Source organism: Xiphophorus maculatus, chromosome 16 (genome assembly GCF_002775205.1).
Source record: "Xiphophorus maculatus strain JP 163 A chromosome 16, X_maculatus-5.0-male, whole genome shotgun sequence".
In the NCBI taxonomy this organism is placed as follows: domain Eukaryota; kingdom Metazoa; phylum Chordata; class Actinopteri; order Cyprinodontiformes; family Poeciliidae; genus Xiphophorus; species Xiphophorus maculatus.
The window spans coordinates 10967972-10990173 of NC_036458.1; the positions used below are offsets into that span (position 1 = coordinate 10967972).

At 37.4% G+C, this 22202-nt stretch overlaps 3 protein-coding genes across 7 annotated transcripts in view; all 3 read left to right on the forward strand.

Annotated features, from left to right (window-relative positions):
- LOC102226745 (protein tweety homolog 2-like) overlaps positions 1-9520 on the forward strand; it is a 34890-nt gene extending 25370 nt beyond the window's left edge. For both annotated transcript variants that reach the window (XM_005801467.2, XM_023348422.1), the window contains 6 exons: positions 1066-1158; positions 1244-1336; positions 6927-7069; positions 7197-7385; positions 7464-7542; positions 8782-9520. In XM_005801467.2, coding sequence (XP_005801524.1) covers positions 1066-1158; positions 1244-1336; positions 6927-7069; positions 7197-7385; positions 7464-7542; positions 8782-8862 — 678 coding nt within the window. In that variant the 3' untranslated portion in view covers positions 8863-9520. The remainder of the gene's footprint in view (positions 1-1065; positions 1159-1243; positions 1337-6926; positions 7070-7196; positions 7386-7463; positions 7543-8781) is intronic.
- Positions 9521-11121: 1601 nt separating this feature from the next.
- LOC102226311 (charged multivesicular body protein 6-like) lies at positions 11122-15674 on the forward strand. The gene is made up of 8 exons (XM_005801465.3): positions 11122-11422; positions 11585-11694; positions 11820-11907; positions 12701-12787; positions 13202-13267; positions 13426-13506; positions 15025-15100; positions 15177-15674. The coding sequence occupies exons 1-8, from the start codon at positions 11357-11359 to the stop codon at positions 15224-15226; spliced, it is 624 nt and encodes a 207-aa protein (XP_005801522.1). The 5' UTR covers positions 11122-11356; the 3' UTR covers positions 15227-15674.
- A 638-nt stretch (positions 15675-16312) lies between these two features.
- The window catches only part of LOC102220073 (brain-specific angiogenesis inhibitor 1-associated protein 2-like), a 60023-nt gene continuing 54133 nt past the window's right edge, over positions 16313-22202 (forward strand). For 2 of the 4 annotated variants that reach the window (XM_023348992.1, XM_023348993.1), the window contains exon 1: positions 16314-16574. In XM_023348992.1, coding sequence (XP_023204760.1) covers positions 16503-16574 — 72 coding nt within the window. In that variant the 5' untranslated portion in view covers positions 16314-16502. Of the gene's footprint in view, positions 16575-22202 lie in introns of all 4 variants that reach the window. The other 2 variants (XM_023348991.1, XM_023348994.1) reach the window with 2 other exon arrangements.

Below are 22202 nucleotides of genomic sequence, written 5' to 3' on the forward strand. Positions count from 1 at the left end.
AAAACCCTTTATTTAATTTGTCTTTTGTAATATTTTCATTTCTCAAAAGACTCAATTTTAGGTATATCAGTGCAAGTTATAATTGTAAAAATAAATAGCCTTCAACCCTTCAATATATCTCTGTTTAAACAATTCTCTATATAATCAATTTTGTTTCACAAACAAAATCTAATGAAATAACATTTTTAACCTATTTTCATAATATGAAATACATTTTTGAAATAACATTTTTATGGTGTTCTAATGTGTTAATGCAGCGGTTATTGAGTGTTTGAAGTGCATTTGCTTATCACTTTCTCTTAAATGACTTTTTAATGAAACATTTGTATTCCTTTCATGTCCCTAAAAAAGGTAACTGTCTGTGTTTGAAATGCCGATCCACTAACATCCTCCTTCCAAATAATAACAGCAGAAATGCCACAGCTGCTGAGCATTCAGATTAAAGCTGGTTCAGTATTGCAGGTTTGTAACTGAACTGCTATTCAGAAGCTGATCATTTTCAAGGCAAACCAGACTGAGTCATAAAGCCTTGTCAAATAAACACTAACCCATTTTTACTTGTCCAAGGCTAACATGAGGGAGGATTATAATAACTATTTTAGAAAATTTTCAATGACAGATGGTGTGGTCTCAAGTGGCTCTACATTCATGAGACATAATATACGTCTCTCTGAGAGGATAAACCCGTGACCTATAATTATTTAAAAATCCTGGATGTTTAGCTGTCATCATGGCACCCATTTCTGCAGCAAAGTGATGCCTGCTTTGTCTGAAGAGATAATCCCTAATCTGATGGCCCAGTTGATATAAATATTGCTCTTTTGTTTCTGTTTAAGATTATTAGTGCGGAAAAGGGGAGATGATAGTGGGAAAGATAATTGATGTGGTAGGATAATGTAGGCCTATCTATTTAAGGTCTTCTTTAAGCCTTTGTTAGCACCAAATTTGTTTACACGCTAAATCTGCATAAACACTGCTCTACTTAATAAGATCCTCTTTGTTTGTTCTTGATATTTGCCTATGTGGTATAAGGACTGATTGTGCTTTTTTTAATTTTTTTTACAGTCACTTACAATCTGCCAGCGCTCTCTGACCACAATGCAAATCCAGATCCAGGGCCTGCTGCAGTTCTCCAAGCCCATTTTTCCCACAGCTCAGGTATAAGCGGTGGCCCCAACAGCCCACCAGCTGTGGAAGGTTGCATATCATTGTCTCCCCTTGTGCACCTTTTTTTTTTTTACAGAGAGACCTTTTAGGGATCCAGAGGCTGTTAAACTCCACAGAGTTCAATGTTCACCAGTTAACAGCCTTGCTTGACTGCCGCGGGATACATAAGGTAAGGTCAGAGTCTGACTAGGACACGTTTTAATAGAAATTCTTTGAAACAGAGCTCAAAGCCACTTAGAGGCCCAGCTTGGCTGATTTTTGACCTTATCTCTGTGTACTTCAATGTACTGACACCACTTTAGCAGTTTGCACGCTGTGTGTCTAGGAGAGACAGGCTCTGCTCACCAATTTCAGTCTTCTGATAATGAAAGACCAACAAGTTTCAACTTATCTCACCTGTTTTCATTTGAGATAAGAAGGCTTTGCATATATCAAAATTGGACTGAGGACTGCATTCAAATGTCAGCTGGATTTTAGAATGCTGAACCGAAAGGCCAGCTTTCCAGAAATTCATACCAGTTAAGTTACAAATAACATAGATGTATTATTCACTAACAAAAGCACACCTGGTGAAAGTGAACTATTACAAAGAAGCTAAAGCTACGTTGAGCTAAGTTGATATAACTAGATGTACAAGATTCTAGCTCATCTTTAAAAGTGGCTATGACCGGCCAGTATCTTAACAGATTTCGACAACTATTTAAGAGCATTCAAGCTGCGAGGTGTTCACTTATCATCCTCAGAACTTTAAGTTGTACCAATTGTTGTTGCGCAATAGCCAGCCCCGCCCTAAACCTCACAACTCCCTCACAAAGTTTCTGGCGGGTTTCTCATGCGTGCTTGAAGGAGGCTTTCTTCAGTTGCCGCAGCATCACATCATGCATAATCCCGATGTAGGCTGATCTAAAGTTGGCAGTCAGGGGCTGGTATGCCATCAGAGTAGAGCAGGAAGGTGTCATTAATATGTTAGCCCACCCACTGATGGTTACCTCCACCCTGAGGGTGGCTCGGTCTTCTAGTCGGCTGGCCCATTCCGCTGGAATCTGATACTCAGGCTGGCCAACTTCTGGTACATATGCATGCCGGCCGTCCTTAGCCTGAACTGGGCCCCAGATCAGGTCTCTCGCCATTCTTTCGGAGGGTCTTTTGATGTCAAAGATCTCCATGTCTTTCTTTTGTCCCCAACGCTGTCCGGTTCGAAGTGGCTTGTGCCCAGTCAGAGGTTCCTTAGAGTTGTCACACTAAGTGAGCTATTCAGAGTCAAACTTCTGTTTTTACGCACTTAGAACATAGGGCCCTCCTACTATTATTTGGAACTGCCCAATATTGGGGTGGCGCCCAAATGTGGCATTTGTTGTTGCGCAATAGTCAGCCCTGCCCTAAACCTCACAACTCCCCAGTCCTTATCAGACTATTAACCAGCTCTCCATCTAAGGGGTCCAGAAAATATCTAAACCCCCGAGTCTTACCCTGAAACAGGTCTAGGAGAGATAATCTATCTAAGCTGGTGTCGATGGAGATTCATCAAGCATTTAACGACCTACAATCCAAGAGCAATGACCCTTTTCAGTTAAGAAGCAATCAGCTGAGTCACCCTCGCAACTGCATAACTACAATAACCACTCTTATTAACGGCAGCTCTCTCTCTAATAACAACATACACTTGTTACAGACTAGATAATTTTTAGCGGCTCAGCATAAGCCCCAAGGTCATTATTTTACCAACACTAAAGGAATTTCTGAGGCCACCACATTTCTAGAATCATGTTCATAGATTTTACACCAATTAGAAGAACCATAAAATAATAGATGACTCAATTAACTTCACTGTCCACAAATCTTATTAGAATTTTAATGCATCTTTATTAAGCAAGCTTTTAGCAGAGGTAAGTGACAGACAGGTTAATTATCAATGATTACAAATTAAGAATAAAAATGAAAACTGTTATAAACCGTCTTTATCCTTTCCTGACTTCTCTCCCTAAACTGTATCACTAGTTTACTAAGCGAGGCTTTGGGGTGCAGTTCAACTCATACCCAGATGATGGATGATCTCGGCATCAAAAAAGCTTCGTTGTCCTTGGTCAGAGTCTCTGTCTTTGTACAGCAAAATCCTCTTCTGAATGGAAGTAAAACAGAACTGGTTGTTGTCTTCCGAACACTCAGATCTTCATCACTCCGTGACCTTTGTCCATTCCCCAAGTTTGTTGCAGCAGCCTTGAGATCTTTGGGTTGAGGCAGAGTAGGCAGTCGAATCAGGAACCAGGGCTGAAAATCCTATTCTTTTTCTTTTTTTTTTGCCCTGATTTTCCCTTTACAACAATCTTACAACGTTCTGCAGTGTGTGGTGGGTAACATGGTGGTGTGTTGAATACGCCCGATTTCAGAACCGGGCCACGAACATTGTCTTGGCCCGGTTATTGCATCCTGTGGGGTTTTCCCTGACTGGGAGCGAGAACGCAGCCTGTTGAATGTGACAGGTAGCCAATCAGAAAGCGCAGTGACGTAAGAATGGAGGGGAATCCCAAACAGTTGACATGGCGCAACTGAGAGTCCGGTGGACATCGGAGGAAATGTGGAAAGGTTTATTACTATATGTAGAGATCATTTTTATATACAGTACAGACCAAAAGTTTGGACACACCTTCTAATTCAATGGGTTTTCTTTATTTTCATGACTATTCATAAGGCAAGAAATCCCACTTATTAACCTGACAGAGCACACCTATGAAGTGAAAACCATTCCAGGTGACTACCTCTTGAAGCTCATCAAGAAAATGCAGAGTGTGTGCAAAGCAGTAATCACAGCAAAAGGTTGCTACTTTGAAGAAACTAGAATATAAGGGGTATTTTCAGTTGTTTTACACTTTTTTGTTTAGTGCATATTGCCACATGTGTTATTCATAGTTTTGATGATTCTTAAAGATTATTGACATCTACAATGTCAATAGTCATGAAAATAAAGGAAACTCATTGAATTAAAAGGTGTGTCCAAACTTTTGGTCTGTACTGTATATAAAAATGATCTCTACATATAGTAATAAACCTTTCCACATTTCCTCCGATGTCCACCGGACTCTCAGTTGCGCCATGTCAACTGTTTGGGTTTCCCCTCCATTCTTACGTCACTGCGCTTTCTGATTGGCTACCTGTCACATTCAATGTGACAGGTATTATATTATATGTTTATTAAAATGTTTAAAATGTTAACTACGAAAAAACATAACTCACCTCCAAATCATAGTGCAGCAAATAGAGCAGCTGCTCCTGCCGTCTTTTATCAAACGCCTTTTCTTTTTGTTACGTTTTTTATCGCTTAAAATGAGTCCACAAACTATCGCTACTGATTCTACATAGTCATCCGTGTTTGAGTATTCTAAATTCACATATGGTATGTTGGGGGTTTTACTGGATTTTCTTCTGGAATTGGGATGTTCGTGAGTAGAATCAGTTTGTGTGTGGTGTGTTGGTCCTTCCATGTGGCTGGACAAACGAACCAATCGAACCTGTTGTACTTTTATCGGCTCCTGTCGTGTGTGGTCACAGAGGTTTGGAAAATCGTCCGACAATCCTTAAATCGTGCCGTATGAACCAGACCTAAAACTCACAAGCTTCACTCCTCTCATCTTGTCTCGACCACTGTCCTAACGCTCTCTGACTCTGGTCTCTATGATAACATTTACATATCCTTTCAAAATAAGATACAGATGTGCCACAAAAACGAACATTTTACTTTCGTGAAAATTTTAACTCACGGTAACGACAAATGGGAGCCCTGACTTCTCGAACGTCCGATGGCTCTGTGGAAAGCACACCAAACCTTTCCCATAGCAGTCAACGCCCTGCTTACTTCCTTTTTTGCTATTTGTCCACTGACCATCTGGACGTACTTCCTGAATTTAGTTTTGATGAAAACACATTACTTCTTCTTTGAAACTCCCCTGTCTCCTCGCTCAGCTCTCACCCTGACTTCTTCTCAAATTATAACACAGTCTGGGTACAGCATGTTACTTCACTTCACACTGAAGTGCATTATCACTTCAGTTACAATTCTATATACTGTATGATCATCATAAGTCATTAATCATTTCTCTGTTTTAATTCAAACATAACTTCTTATAATAATCATCTAAGTTTGATTCTATTCACCATTTATTCATCAGGTCATTCATTTCTCAATCTGCTTTTCATTACATCAACTCTTTGTATAATCATCAGTAAATCAAAGTACAAAAATCCTCATTTCATAATCATTAATAAATCAAAATACAAAAATGCATTTCTTATAATCAATCAGTAATCAAAATGGAAGAATATATATATATTTTAATCATCAGTAAATCAAAATGCAAGATCCCTTATGTCTCTCAGGCCTTTATGATCTGTTTTCTGCGTATACCTGGAAAGATCTCACCACTCTATTCCAGTTTTCACGACACAATCCATTTATCATTCTGCTTGAATTTCTCCATTTGAATCCTTTTTTTTTTTTTTTTGCATATTCAGCACTCACAAAATGAGAAAATGTATCCCCCTTGCATGGTTGCATGAACTGGAAGTCCATTCATACGCCGCAGCATGCATTCTGTAATCATACCACTTTAGCTTACCCAAACAGTATCTCTCCTTCTGACTGCCAAGTGATTTTTATTTTTTATTTTTTTGTTACTTTTTCACACTGGTGTTGACTGGAATGATAGCGATGATATAACTGTACTGCAGGTGCATGCATGGTGTGTGACTAACAGATAGAACTGTGCTCATTATCGGTCTGTTTGCCTGGTGATCATTTCGGCTGATGCAGCGGTTCTGCAAGACATTGTTTTGACTGGAGAATCATCTTAATGGACTATTGAGGACAGAGGAAGGTTTTCATCACAACTTGGCTCAAAATAATCTTTAAAAATCTGTGGGAGATCTGTCTTTTATACTTCCCCAGTGGCTTTCCAAAACCAGGGTCATGTGTTTTATTTTTGGCAAAGTTTCCTGAAATGATTCAGTATTTACATGTAAAATGGTTGTGCTCAAAATATATGATTAGTTGTTTTGTAACAACTAATCATTTATTTAGTTGCAGGAATGTGCAGTCAGAAGCATGATTTCAGTCTGGTTGATTTTATCTTAATTAAATGTACATTGACAGCAAAGTAGCATAATAAAAAAAACCAGTTTATATCCTAAAATGTTGTTCCATTAGTGACAAACTATATCAAAAAAAAAATTTGCGAATTCTGCAGCCCTAACAGCATATGCCAGACATTAAAGCAAGATTTTATTTTTCTCAGAACTTGCTTGGCAGATTTAACAAGCACATCTAAGCAGCAACGCATCCTTAACATGCATATCATCAGAATTAGTCTTGAGATTCATATCTCGACAACTGTCTCTGCAGTGGAAGACTGGAATTGCTTATTGTCCATCAACAAAACAACACACAGCCTTCTGCATTCAAAAGCCTTGTTTCAACATTGTTCACTAACTTCACTAGTTGCAAATGCGTTTAAGCTGCTTTACAAATAAAAAAGTAAGAACGCAACAGGATTCATATCAAATCAAGGGCCAGTTGTGTTAAGGAAAAGCATGCAAAGACAGTCTTCCTTGCTCATATTGGTATCTGTGAGGGTAAAATGTGCACTGAAGGTTTGCTTGCCTGATGAAAAGCTATACAATTTATTAATACAAGTAAAAATAGCTTTTAGAACATTGAAGATACAATGTTGTGTTTTTTTCTTCTGAAGACTAAAAATTGACTCTTTCAGGACTACCTGGATGCCCTCATGGGTGTGTGCTATGATGGTGTGGAGGGGCTCCTCTATCTTTCTTTGTTTTCTCTTCTGGCTGCCTGCGCACTCTCTGCCATGCTGTGTGTAATTTTCCGACTGTGGACATTAATGGGCAGCAGGTCAGCACTGAGTGAACCCCCCTACCTCATTGCGTACTGGCCAGTGTGTACGTTTGCAAAATGTTCACCCTCTGTTTTGTCTGTCTGTACTTCTGTCTCGTTGTGTGGTTCTTTAACTCTCATCCAGGGAGAAGGAGTACAATGACATCGATGAGGAAGACCCGTTCAACCCACAGGCGCGCCGGCTGTCGTTTAACCCCAGAAGGTCCAACACGCACAGTTTCTGTAGCTACATCAGCAGCCTTGGCAGCCAGGCCAGCCTTCATCCACCTCCTCAGTCTCAGTCTAATTCTACCATACAACCTCCAGAATATATGTAAGCTCAGCAGCGGATTACTGTGTTTTTGAATCTGCATATTTAGTCTCTTAGATTTTTTGTCTCTTTGCTTAACAGGAATCAGTCCATGCTGTTCGGAGGAACCCCTCGATATGAAAACGTTCCGCTCATAGGGGGAGGATCTCCGCCTCCTTCGGTTCGTTGGCCTTATGAGGCTTTAGTGACTGTAGTCTGATAATGATATGCAACAGCATGCAGAAAGTTATGTAGAATGTTATAATGCCAGTACAATGCACACAACCTCACAGAGTCGGAATATACTCAAGGAACTTCTGTTCCAATTTAAGTGACTGAAGAGTGACATCTGATGGCCATATGTAGAAGTGCATCTCATCTGTGGATATTTCTTCTTGTTTGCTATTAATATGTTTTTATTTTTTATTACAAGATGCTAATTCATTCTCTAGTTAATACTAAACATTTGCTCATGTGTGAGCTGGTTAAGCACCATATGTTTTGCTTTGGTTTAGTAAAGCCCACTTAATTGTAGCATAGTGTGTGTTTTGTTTCCAGAGTTTAGTGATAAATAATAGATAAAAGATGGAAAACAGATAAATCCACAGTCCACATCTCGACTCTGTGATGTTTTCTTCCTGCTAAGATTTCTTGCTTCTGTGGCTTGAGCAGCTTGAGCAGCACACCAAAGACTAAAAACACCTTTTGTGTGGGTGAAGGCAAGCAAGATTCCGAATCAGTGTCTAAAATGTTGCTATGCGAGGCACATTTTTACCAGTTAGAGATATCTCTGTTTTCTGTCTGCTCATAACAGAGAAGTTGGAAGCTTTAATAAAACACATGCTAAATAAAAACTTGAGTTTGCCTACGTTTGTAGTTGTGGTTTGGAATTTCTTTTTCTCTTTGGTTTTACTGTATCAGCTTTTCTGCATTTTGCTTTTTTTATTTTTCATGCAAGTAGTTTGTCAGTGGCATGTCTAACAGCTCTGTGAAAAACAATTTTCTTTTTTACTCCTCAACTCAGACTTTGATAACTGTAAGTTTCTATTGATGTTCATTCTCTTCATTTTCATTCATCTTCATTCCATATTTTTAACACACACCTTAGACTCCTTAGATATTGTAACTTTGACCCAGCGACACTCAGTTACCCCAACTCTGACCTTCTAGCACTGTCCGACTGTTGCATGTGAGTGTAACTCTACCTTTTGCTTATGCCCTATGTGTTCTTTTTTTACCTGCTTTTTACAACATTTTGTTTTTCTATCTCCAAATTATGCGAGTTTAAGACTGAAAAACAAGGAAGAACTGAAAATTATTTCCCAAATTGACTCTACATTACATAATTTATACACATGTGATAACCAAGCGGCATCAACAGCATTTTAAAGCTAATTTCATATATGTCTCTTACTTTCAGTATTCGCCCAGTATGAGGACCACATACCTGTCCATGACTGATGCCCAAATCAGACACTTGAGGACTGACTTCCAGGTGTAAGCTGCTGCCTGCTGAATCCTTCTCCGTCCATCAGTCAGAGCAACAGAGTTCCTGCTGAGAAAGCTGTCTTCATGACATAATCCTATTTACGGGAACAAAAGACTCTTGTCCGATCTCAAGCATGAAAGCAGGCCATACGAGACAGTTACTTCAGTAAGACGTCAGTGCAGTGTTTGAAGATGCCTGAATGCAGTTTTGAAAAGAGATGGCCTCAAAGACATCTGTTTCTTTTATGGAAATCCTTAAACTGAAATCAAGACATTTCTGTCAGTCAAATTAAATTTGAACTGAAATAATCCAGCCATGTTTTTTTTTTTTTTAAGTGTCATGTGAAAACCTTTGACAATCATGACTCGGTACTTTGATGGTGAATGAGAAGAAGAATTGGTTCCATTAAGATCTTTGATCAACACCAAATGTGTTTGACAATAGTGGGACAATCTTTTGACATTTCTGTGACCTATGGTGCAACACGAAACATAACATCAACTTTTCTAAATATTACTTGCATATGTAATGAAAACTTTATCACAGCTTGTAATTTTGCTTAGAAGAGCCAAAGATGCCTTTGAACAATAAGTCTAACTGACATACCACAGGTGTTTTATGCAACATATGAGGATGTAGACGCATGTGTGAAATAAAATTGACATTTAAGACTTTAGTTATTTTGATCTTTTTCAATTTTGTCACAAGTGAGAAAAAATAATTGCATCACTACAAATAAATGGTTTCTGTGGCTTGTATAAATGTAATTTACTAAAAGGAAAACATTTTTTTAAAAGATATTTCTGTAAATTTTAGTATTTGTTGTTTTAATGCTGACTAATGTTTCAAGCTACAGAAAATAAAGCAGATTTTAAGTCTGATTAGATTAGCCTGCAGTTGTAGGAATGTTAGTTTTAAAAGAATTCAGTGTGACATGATGCATTTAATATATACTGAAGATAAAACTATTCATACACCTTGAAGATTTAAATTATTTTCAGTCCGCCAAAACGTTTTGCTTGTAAAAGGGAATAAGATGAGTAATTACAAATCATTGTGAAAATGGTATCTGCTTTTCATACAAAACTTTCTATTTGTATTTACAGCTTAAGAGAAAAGGATACATTAAATTATTTATACACTTCTCAATAATTTATTAAAAAAAAACTCTTTAAAAACATTCTTGCCCTTCCTATAAAAGAAGAACCGTCTTCAGCAGCAACAGCGTAGTGTAGTCATTTATCACTTTAGTTCCTCACTTTTTTGGGAGGGATTAGCTTACTCTTCTTTGCACCACTAGATCATTAAGATTTGAGATCATTTGTTTCTGCTCACCTCTTTCAGGATCCATCAAACAGTTATCCAGGTCCAACGTCTACAAAGCAAGTCCACATGTAACCCTCATGAATATTTTTAAAAGTTAATAAGATGTGTTTGTACTGATCTGGTATGTTTTGTTTTCTCCAAACATTGCTTTGTTCACCGTGATCAACCATCTCTTCATTGGTCCTAAAGACATAGATTCAGGAGCCTACTAAAACTCAAACCCCTGCTTACACCTCCTGATTATCAGTTAATCAATATTTAATACACTATTTGCTGAATCAACAGCAAATAGTGCTAATTTTCTATTTCAATAATGTAGACTTAGAAATAGTGAAGCTTTTCTCAGCGACTAGTCACGGTAATGAAAATTATTTTTCCTGTAATCATGTTTTTTTTTTTTTAAACAAAAGATAGCCAGAAACAACAGAAAAATGTGGTAAAATCAGAAGTTCCAGAATTTATACCACGGTTGAATACAGATTTGCAGCTCTGAACACTTTAAAGCACTTTGTAATTATACCTTGATAATGGTATCGTTTTGAACACGATGCCATACTGGAATCAGGATACCACTGATGGGTAATTTTTTTGTGCAAAGATGATTGCTCTTAATGGCAGTAAAAAAAAAAAAAAAAACTAGTCCATTTGTTTGCAAAATATGTATTTTCATATGAACTTTTTCACATTTTGTCACAAACCTAAAATCACAAACTTATTCTCTCGACAGGATAACTACTAGTCATTTTCTCCACAACTTGCTGTAGAGTCATTAAGAAAAATTAGTAAGTTAATAAATAAATAAATAAAAATTAAGGAAGGAGCTCTCCAGGGTGCTAACCATCAATCAGTAGGGGGTGCTGCAGTTTGAAATATAACACTGTAGTTGTTCTTAGCTTTATGAAAACTGATGCCATCATATGGCTGCTGTTATATTCTATGTAAGAAATTATCTTTGCGTAAGATTAAGTGGTACCTAAAGATTTTAAACTTCAATCCTGAAGCGAAGTCATACCTCGGACGCCTAGTCCCTCCTCGCCTGCCGTAGGAAACGAGACAAAAATCGTGCGGACATGGCGTAAGCAGCTAGGCTGCTAGCCATTTGAGGCTGCTTATTATTATAACAAAATGCTCTACAACAAGTCGCATTTTGTGTGTCGATAAGGCAGGATGTGGCTAAATAATGGGAAACGTCTTTGGGAGAAAGAGCCGATCCTCTCGTGTAACGGAGCAAGACAAAGCCATTTTGGTAAGCTGAGCAGGGAGCTCCTGAAGATGAGCACAAGGCTACTCTCCTCGGACAAAATTAAACAAAATTATCTGCGCTTTATTAAATGGAATACCGCTTGCTGCATTATATCCACGACATATCTTTCTGAGTTTGTGCTTACTTGTATTTTACATTTTGCAGCAACTGAAGCAGCAGAGAGATAAACTGAAGCAGTATCAAAAAAGAATCACCTTACAGCTGGAGAAGGAGAGACTTCTGGCTAAGCAGCTGTTAAAAGATGGCAAGAAAGAGTAAGCAGACTTCGAGATGCAAATGACAGCAGTTTGTAGCAGATCCCAACCAGTGGCATCGCTTGCTGTGTTCCCTCTATTTCTGCTGTTTACAGCTGAACATTTTGTGTTTTAACGTGTTGCAGAAAAGCACTGCTCCTGCTTAAGAAGAAACGCTACCAGGATCAGCTACTAGAGAAAACCGAGAGTCAGATTTCAAACCTAGAACTTATGGTGAGTTTAATTTCTTTCTTGTTTAAAAATATATAAACATCGGTCTGATTAAGCTGAGGTGAAGTCCCCTGATGCATCCATGAGAAATATGAATCAACTGTAGAAATCTGATCTGCTGATTCTTGAGTTAGCCTGTTCCTAAAGTACTTTTCTTTAGTTTTGCATGAAAACAACATTTCTACAATAAAATAATAATTCAGTCTAACCAAAAGCTACACAGATATCCCACTCTATCGACAGTGAAACAGGATTTTATCCTCACTTTAAATCATTATCAAGGCCACAGTTTACACTGTGTTTTGCATTTTATTTAACTTTTACACAATTAGTGTATTTGATGCAGTCAGCATTACTAGGTGTAGACTTCATTTTCTGTCTGTACTTCCTTGAGTGAATTTCAGAATCCAGCATGATCTGTGACAGATAATCAAATTCTTCAAAATAGACCAACTTTGCTGTAGTATTTAGCTTTTAGGTATTTTAAGTTTCACACTCTAAATTAGCAGCCTAAATTTAGTTCTTCTTCAGACTTTGTTTTAAACATATCAGTGATATTGAAAAATAGCTGCGTTTTCTTCTGTTAACGACTTATTAGAATGTGAAATCATGCTCAAAATGATCAGATTCTGTCCCCTCTATGTGCAGTGTTAAGTTAATTGTTAAATCTTAGCAGTTGACTTAAATGTGACCAAACAACCCAATTCACCAATTTTGAATTGACCGTTTTGTTTTGTTGGTGTGCTTATCATTTATTCTGCAACTACATTTTTAAAAATATATTATTTGTCAACAGGTTCAAGACATTGAGTTCATGCAAATCGAGGTGAAAGTCGTCGAGGGGCTTAAAATTGGCAATGAATGCCTGAAAAATATGCACGAGGTACATATTTAGTTGTTTTTTTTTCCTTCTGTACTGTTTAGAAATGTACCTTTGCACATTTGTTGTATTCATGCACCCTTATGCTTTCTGTACATCAGTGTACACTGTAACTGTGTCAGAGTTTCATCTGATAGGAATGCTTTCTATAATGTGATCCCTGCAAAAAAAAAAAAGGTCTGAGCAGCGCAGAAAGCTTTTGGATCGTGGTACAACAACATAGCTGATGCACATGGCTTTAAGATTAAAGGATTAAAGAAAAGCCTCAGTGACATCACTCTGAATGTTGCACATGCTTAGATACTTAGACCTTGCTTAGGGGATTCATAAGTATGACAGAATGTGAAAAAAACCTAACATTTTAGTCTGAAATTTAAAACAAAATTCAATGTTTTTTTTTTATTTTGTTTTTCACAGATCATGTCAATAGAAGATGTGGAAAAAATCCTAGATGAGACCCAAGAATCAATTGAGTATCAAAAGGTACTTCAGAGTAACCTATATGCAATTGATTCCACTTCCTGTATATTTTTATTTGTTTACTGCTTTTAAATTACCTTTTTTTTTTTACTTCAAGTAGTGCAGATAGTCTGTGATTAAGTGCGGATATGCGTCAACAAGTCTACGTTTTGCATTTGCAGCACATAGATGAAATGCTGGCTGGAGCCATGACACACGAGGATGAAGAAGCAGTTTTAGCAGAATTAGAAGCTATCACTCAGGTGGGTTCCAAGATGGATGTTTAACTTTATATTTATTCTAAAAATGTCTTATCAACCACACATCTCCCTGCGCTGCTCCAACTAAATCTATCCATAACGTCACTCCTGAGCTGTTGCTTGCGTCTTATGGAGAAGAGCTGATTCATATTAATTTACATATTTAATTTCAGATTTTTAATAGGTTCCGAGAGCTTTTCAACAAGTCACAGCCTTGTAAGAATCTAATTACAAGTTGTAACCGAAACAATTGTGCTCATGAATTATGCAGATTTATAGGGATTAAAGTCTGTATTGTGTTATAATTGTTTTTAATGATACACTCTGTCAGACTGTGAAACATTACTATGTTTCATAATTGAGTGTTGACACTGGTTCAATGACTGCATTGATTCTTATTATATAAATAAAACTCAAAAGATTTCAGGGAACTGAAAATAACTGTATTAAGGGTAGAGTTCATCTTACCGGAGAAGAGCAGCACATTTGCCTCATGTTTGGTCACCTAGAAATACCTTGTCAGTGTTATAAAAAAAAACTTAAATCCAACATACATCTTTGTTAGAGTAAAATATCTGACAAAAATTGTATTTTATTTTATTGTGGATTTTTTGCTTTGAAATACACACACAAGTTCATGTACTGCCTAACTTCAATTATAAATCCAGTTAAATTCAGTTTCAAACAGCCGCATCAGAGGCTTCATCTAGGAAAGAAAAGCAACACTGAAACTTTCAGGCAGTTGTAATTTTTATGGCGCACACAATTTTTAATAATGGCTATTTAAGCAAAAGCAGTTATTAATGCTGACTGAAACCTAAATTGTTGCTTAACATGTCTTGCACTTTGGATTTCCTTACATCTAGTACATTAAAAACATCTACTGTCCAGAGCAAATTTTCCATCATTTTTCTTATACCAGATTTGGTTATAAATGTCTGGATTAAAACAAGATATTAGGAGATACAATCTGAGATGAGAGTTTATCTTTTGAAAGATGAGTCAAACTTCAGGAATTATTTGGCTTGAAAAAAAAAAATCCCCAAAACCCTTTTATGTATGATTTACAATCTCACTGTCTCCAGTGGAGATAGTTTTACATCAGCTTCTGCAAAAAGGAGGGAAAAAAATTGCTTAAATGTACACCTTTCAAGCTCAGCTGCATTCTGCAGTGAACTGTGGAAATAATAAAACAGTTTTTGCGGAAGAAGATGTTTTGGATGGATGAGCAAAATATGGACCTTTTTGGCTTTATTTGAGGAATACCACACCAGTTTATTTTGTGTAATAATGGCTTCAAGATTCTTGAGGGTTGGTTCTTATGATAGCATTTTTAATGAAGCAGTTTTTTTATTTCAGCCTCAAGCTATCAATAAGTAGAATAAAGGTGCGCAGACTTCATGCACTGTTCATGAAGTCTGTGAATACCTTCTTTTTTTTTTTAGGATGTGAACGAAACATTCCTTTAAACCTCCAGAAGGTTTTATTTTGCTTTGTTTTGTTTTTCTTCTTTTTATTCAGGGAGAAGATATAGCACTGCCAGAGGTTCCTACTGATCTTGTACCAGAGATACCAGAAGTTGCTAAAGCTGAAACAGGTAGATGTTATCTTTTTATTCTGCTCATCAAAAATCTTTCCAAACTTAATTTTGTTCTTATTTTTTTTCTTTTTAGAGAGGAAAGAAGCAAGAAAGCAAGAGGACAGAGAGATGCTGGCAGCCTAAGACAATTTCTGGTTGATTCCCAGCACTGATCTGCAAATAAAGCCCCTTTAGTTTTGTAAGAAGGGGAGGATTTGTATCCAACATAGACTTTTCACACAGTTTACAGGACCATAAAGTGAAATATTGCATTTCTGTCTGTTTAATTTGGAGTTGTTTCATAGTCATTGTGCTATTAAGGCATGTAGAAAAAATAGGATTTTAGATGTTTTAAAATGACCATGAAATAATAATAAAAGGTAAAACCGTTTTAGATAATAAACTAAGCTGTAAAAAAAATAACAGACTTTTTCTATCAAGTTGTAGAGCATGCATTTATCCAGAAGAGGGCATTATTTGCTTCCTTTTCTGTGGTAATACACTTTGACAATATACTACGTCCCCATTACAATGTCATTAGTGCAGTGAACGTGTTTATTGTCAAAAAATAAAAAGCTTCCTGAAAGTGGGAGTTACTTGGGAGAGGAATATGGTATGTACAGCCCTAGATTTGGGAAAGTGGGCATCAATTCATGTCAAGTTCAGAACAAATAGATCCCAGTGGTGTTTCGTAAAGCCTCTATGACTTGCAGCGTTTGTACATGAAATATTATATTGGAACCGGAGAAGTCGACTAACGGTGTATAAATTACACATATACCGAGACCTAAAACACATTATCCCAAATTACCCAGTGAACATAAATCAGACATATGGCCCAAAGGAAAACTTTTTGCCAATTACATAAATCCATTACTTCATAGTACAAATCAAATGTATCGAATCAAAATAAATTATTTATGTGTATTAATCAGGCTCCACTTGGTCATAAGTGTGGGAGGCGTTCACCAAGTCTACAATTTGACAAGATAATGCTACATTCACGACTGTAGGAATTTTGCATTCGGTGTACTTGCAATGAAATTGAAATTATTAGCCGTTATGTGGCTATTTCCTTGGGTTATGCTATGACTCTTTCTATGTGCTACATTTATGTCATGTTAAGGATAACTTCGCACAGCATGTGAATACCACCCAATATCTTCGAGATTGTGAAAAACACGGCACACGGGTTCGGTCCGTGAATGCAACATCGGGCTGTCAAGCAGCGGAGAAGGAAGGTGTGTTTAGTTTGTAGGTTTCGGGAGCGCAACCTCATTCCTGCGGTTGCGTTTCTGTCGCTCGCTGTGAGCTCAAACCTGCTTTTTCTACCTGTTCATTCACTCGTTTTTTTTTTTTTTTTTTTTTTTTTTTTTTGTTTTTTTTACTCGGATAAACGCTTTTGCGATAAAAACCGTTTATGGTCCTGGCTGAAGATTTCACCATGTCTCGCACTGACGAGGTTCATCGCTTGACGGAAAATGTTTATAAGGTAAGGCTGAACTAATGAACAAAGTTTGGAGATATACATTGTGCTTATTTGTTTGGCTATTAACAATACGTAGAAGGCGTAGAAGTGCGCTGGTAATTTTCTTGTTAACATCTACCAAAAAAGCGCAAAAGCTGAGTTGGTTGCAATATTTCAAATTCACCGTCTAAAAAAAGTCATTTTTGTAACGTCCAGCCATGTTTCCCAGGTTAATTAGGGCGACACCTTTCAGCCAAAACTGCTCACAAACCTGCAAAAATCAGGGTCACCGTCTCATTACATGAAGGCCTGTTGAATTAGTCCGCCTCTGTGCTCATGATAGTTTAGGTTCGGTTAGGCTGTTCCCTGTAAACCGGTGGATTTATTCAAGCCTAGTCCTTTGAAATGGGAACAGCCTGCATTCCACAGGACTGCGTTTGGCAGGGAGGGTTGAGTCTCTGTTGCAACAAGTAAACATTTGTTCTCTTCCTCTCAAACCTGATTTTCATACAAAGACATGTGTGGACTTGGTGGCCAATGTTTAATTCTAAAATACAGGAGTGAGGTTAAAAAGTTGTGAGTGTATTTGACTTGAGGATAAAAGCCATATCAAGTAGGTTAATTCATCTGATATATGTTATCTGATCTTTTTACCAGCATGGAATGACACCTGATGAGTAGCTGGACAAAAGGCTGATGCAGTCTTTTATATATGTGTATGTATATGTGTATAGTGTGTATAGTGTATGGTGCTCCAACCAAGTCTGGCTCTTGATGTCCAAAGTTTATTCCAGTCCTATTGGCTAAATCCATCATTTCATACAAATTATTTTTGCTGTAAAGTTAATTTATTCCAGTAATTTAGCTCACTATGAAACACATTATGCAGATTAATTACACACTGACATTTTCAAGCCTTTAGTTTGGGTAATTATGATTATTTTTCCTTACAGCTATTGAAAACAGGGCAGTTATGGACTAGGAATTTACATCAGATGAATAACAAAACAATTTTAAGATAATTGGTGAAATGTATGTTTAATACCTGCTTAGAGGTTATTTTCACAAGGTACTAACGATCCCATCGAAACACATATCGCAAATTTTTTTTAAAAATATGGCTTTACATCCTTCCTTGTCTTCAATTTTCTTGATTTGTTTCACATTTAAAACCTGATCCATTAAACAAACATGGCTGAAACGTATGGCAAATGTTGGTATTGAGACTGATGATTCTGGAAACTTTGATTACCGTACAGTCTTCCAAAGTTGTAAGGATTATTCGTTTACTTATAGTGGTGTGGGTTTATTAAGGAATATGGTAGGTCCTCTTCTTAGGGTCAGTTGAGGTTTTCTGTAAATGTTGTCCATTCAAGTGCAAACGCAGCAGTGAACCTTTGTCACTGGGGAGGAGGCACCCTGTCAGAGCCCTGACAGGCAGAAACTCTGAGGGGCAGCGGAGTGATGAGGCATTCCCTCTCCTACTCTGGGGATCTGACCCAGTGGTAAATAACACCCAAGCAGGACTTTTTTTTCCAGTTTAAAAACATAAAATAGTGAAATTCAATAAAAAAAAAAAAAAAGATTAATTTTCATTGGATTTTTTTCTGCTTGTTAAATGTATTTAACTTTTTAAAATAAATTTTAATCATTATTTAGTTCACAGATGCAGGATGTAAATGAGTAAAGAGGGAATTCTAGATATAATCAGTCATACAAATAGTTGAAGAAAACTGAGCAAGACCCTAAGATTAATCTTTAAAAAATGTGGCTCTTTTTTGTTGCTAAAACTGCAAATCTAAACTATGCAAAGCAGAAATGTAAATATTTGAGATGCATCAGTCAATTAGATCAGAAATTGACCATTTGGGATTGTGTTCAGCCAGTCAACTACTAAAAAATCAGATTCAACATATTTACTGCATGCATCGTAATTAAGAACTGCCACCAAATGCGTTTAATAAAAATTTATCTACTTCACCCTGTTTTTTTCTTAGTTTTTTTTCTTTAGATGAAATCACTTTGTATAATTATATACAGTCTTTGGAAGAAAAATGTAATTGGAAGTATGTATTGGGCATCATGAGTAAATAATGGATTATTTGATATTTAATTCCAGTCATAATTTTGCATTTTGGGGTATGTCTTAAAAGTAAAATACAAAATCCTAAGTTGTGAGGGAAATCTTTGGAGCCTCTTCTTCCAATGACTGTGATCAACACAAAGTGAAGAAGCAAAACCTGAATAAAAGCTTGATTATTGCATTTCTTTCATTGTAAACAAAAGATGACAAAAGTCAATTGAAAAACTTAAGTTGAACCAAAGTTTCTCACTAATATGAAAGAGCAATACACTTAGTTTAGTACACCATCATAATTTCAAAGCAGTTTTATCCAATGTGAAAAATGTTCAAAAGACAATTCCAGGCAACATTATCATTTTTTTATTTTCAAAAAGTTATTTCTTGATTTATAGATTATATTAAACATTGGAGAACATGTATTCTGATCCTCAAAAGGCACTTTAGATTGATAATTATTCAATGTTTATTGATTAGAATGTTTTCTAAGCCAGTTCTGAATTTTTATTAAATCAATCAGTCACAGTGGAAAACTGCTGATTTTGTGAAGAAGTGTTCTGCATGATTAGTTCTGCAACTTTGCTTTCTTGCAGTTTCTCTGCCATGTAGGGATTCTGAGTATGTCTGTAATTTTTCATTATATAGTATGCAAGCAAAGATCTCTTGAGGAAGGAGAGTTGTTAAAACATGTGGTGACTGTAAAGCAGTTGCAGCAAGCAGCTGGCAAGATACTGAGTAATCGCCAGGGTAATGAGGGGGGTAAATGCTGATGTGTCTCGTCTTAGCTCGATTTACTGTGTGTGTGTTTAGTAGGGTGAGACTAGGGATTTTGAATCTGCCTGCAAGCGTTGTGCTTTCGGTAAAGGCACTGGGCACACCTAAGCTTTGTGAGATGATCTTGATCAGCAAGGGAGTTGGCACGGGAAACCCAGCAATTTTTGCATGATCCTTTGTTGACTTGAGTTCCCCTCCTTCCTGTAGGCAGTCAGCCCCAGACATGGCGGTTTGCATCTAGTTATCCCCATGCTGACTTGCTGAGACGGATACTTAGGACTGACACTCTGTTGGTGTGTGTCTGCACTACTGTCATCTCCACCAGCTGGTCATGTCTGTATAGGGTGGCGCTTCAGGTCAAGCCTCTTACGAAGCGGATGGCTGAAGTCTGAGCGATGACCTGGCTTGCTTAAAGTGAGCAAACAGATTAATTAAAGCAGAAGCTCAGGAAGAAGAATAGGGCTGTGTGTGGGTTCATATACTTTTATCCTAAACGGTGAGCAAAATGAAGGCTAAACTGAGGCAAAGTGACCCAGCACACCCTGTAGAGGAATTTTTCTCGTATTTACTCAGTGTTTGTCAGAAGAAACGTTGTTTTTTCTCCCTGATACATGCAGTGCAGGTTTTAAACACACCCTCGGCAGGTGAGGCAATAGAAGGGTGTGACTCACTTCTAGCAACCCTCGGGACAGCTCACATTTTCCCATGCATTACCACACCCTGATTGTCAACACAACCTGGAAAACAGTGGACAATTTTGTCAAATATCTATTAATGTTTTGATCTATTTTTGATCTATTTTGTATGAGCTAATGGTGGTGTGAGGGTTTGTAAGATATTTTCTTGCCACACTTTGAACTCTTTAATACCAGTTGAGAATTGCTTAAACATCAAAGCCTACCTGAGTATTGTTGCTAATCATATCCATTCCTTCATGACTAGCTTTATATGTCTACTTCCAGCAAAATAATATTGTCACAACGTTCAGCTCATCTTAGTTGGGTTCTTGATTAAGGCAATGAGTTTGCTTTACTCCACAGTTTGCTTTACTCCACAGTCACCAGAATCTGAATCCAGTAAGAACCCTTTTTAGGTGTGGTGTAATCATCATGAATGTGCAGCCAACAATTTGTAGAACCTGAGTAATGCTGTTACTTTGATATTAATAAGGGTCCAAAATCTTAGGAATGTCTCCACCACCTTTCTTAATCTGTCATGAAGAGTTAAGGGAGTTTTGTATCCAAGAGGGGGTCCAACACTGTACCTACAAGATGTTACTAATGAAGTGAACAGTGACTGTATTATGCAATAGTTTGGGTCTTGATTGCAACATTATCGTGAGTTTCACTATTGTCACATCAGCTATACTTGGTTGATAAGAGAACTACATCGAAACAGGCGGTCTCTTAGCAACAATGTGCCATTATTCTTATGCGTTTCTGTCCTGTCAAAGAACTCTTTGTTTTTTGGAGGGGTGCTGGGGAGCTCCCCACTTGATCTTTTACAAACATGCATATCTTCATTTGAAGAGATTTCACGAGGATGCTAAAATTCCTCATAAAAGCTCCCAAATGGGTCTGACATAAACAGGGCTGGTCTGTTGTATAAATACAGCGCTGATCCTGTGGACTCTCATGAAGAAATTGTTTGGAGTCGCTTGTATGAAGACGTAACCCAGAGATTCGTTTGCTTTTCTTTTTGTTCTGGTAGAGTATGGTCACATCAGACACTGCTTGTTTAATAATACACGATTTAAAAGAGTCTGAAGTGACTCAAGCTCCATAACATCTGCTTCCAGAATATAGTGCTTCAACAAGTTGATGCTTGCTGAAGCCTGGGGCTTTGAAATGATTGCATTATCCACTGCAGGAGGCTTCATAATCTTCATTGCTTGTGGAAGAGCAGATTTTGTTCTGTGCCTTTGACTGCGATGCAGAGAGGACTATTGCTCTACACACCCACCTTCTCTGCACGTCTGGGGGCGGATGGTTTAGAGACATTTCTCTTTTTCTTTTACTCAACGTTGCTTTTTCAAGGGCAGAGACTGGCAGTACTAACTGTGTACAGTCTGCAAAGAAGCCTCATAACCGTCATGATGCATGCAGTTGATTTGAAGTCACGTTGTGAATGTGGCTGCTGTCTGAAATGACACTATAACAAACATGAATGTTGCTGTGCTTGAAAAAATAACACTTTTATGTGGGTGGGAGGAAAAAGATAGAGGGGGAAAATAGATGGAGACAGTCCAGATCCTTGTTGAAGTCCCTAATTACTGAAGAGGGAGAAACTATAATTATAGACTGAAAGAGGAACAGAGACGGAAAATTCTAGTAAGTACTGCGTAAGTGCAGTGGACAATGGCCTTTCATGGAAGGGTCATAAACTGAACGTTAACATGCCTGTGGCAACTGTGTCCATGTCTGAGACAGAGGCTGCCACTTTGGGCAACACTGACCACACTATTTTACACACATTTTGCAAGTGGAGTAAGCAACAAAAGCCTTGCTACTCTGCACAAAGGAGGTAATTCTGCATGCATACCCACACGAACACTATGGCATTTTTTAAAAATTGAAAATACATTTAAAGGTTTTATAAGTCTTGCACGCTGACAAAGAATTAAAAACCTGCAGAAAAGATGGTTGTTGAGGATTAGATTAACCTCATGCTGTCTTAAATACTGAACACTTGGTTAAAAAGACTGACCTTCAACAAGCCTACTCTGAACACCCCTCATGTTTTTATAGTTAATTTTTGCTGAATATTAGAAATGTTTTCTATCCACCTTGCATTGTGAT

Coding starts and splice junctions, on each gene's coding strand:
- LOC102226311 (XM_005801465.3), top strand. CDS start 11,357: ATGGGAAACGTCTTTGGGAGAAAGAGCCGATCCTCTCGTGTAACGGAG. Junction 11,423..11,584: donor AGCAAGACAAAGCCATTTTG/GTAAGCTGAGCA, acceptor TACATTTTGCAG/CAACTGAAGCAGCAGAGAGA. Junction 11,908..12,700: donor TTTCAAACCTAGAACTTATG/GTGAGTTTAATT, acceptor ATTTGTCAACAG/GTTCAAGACATTGAGTTCAT.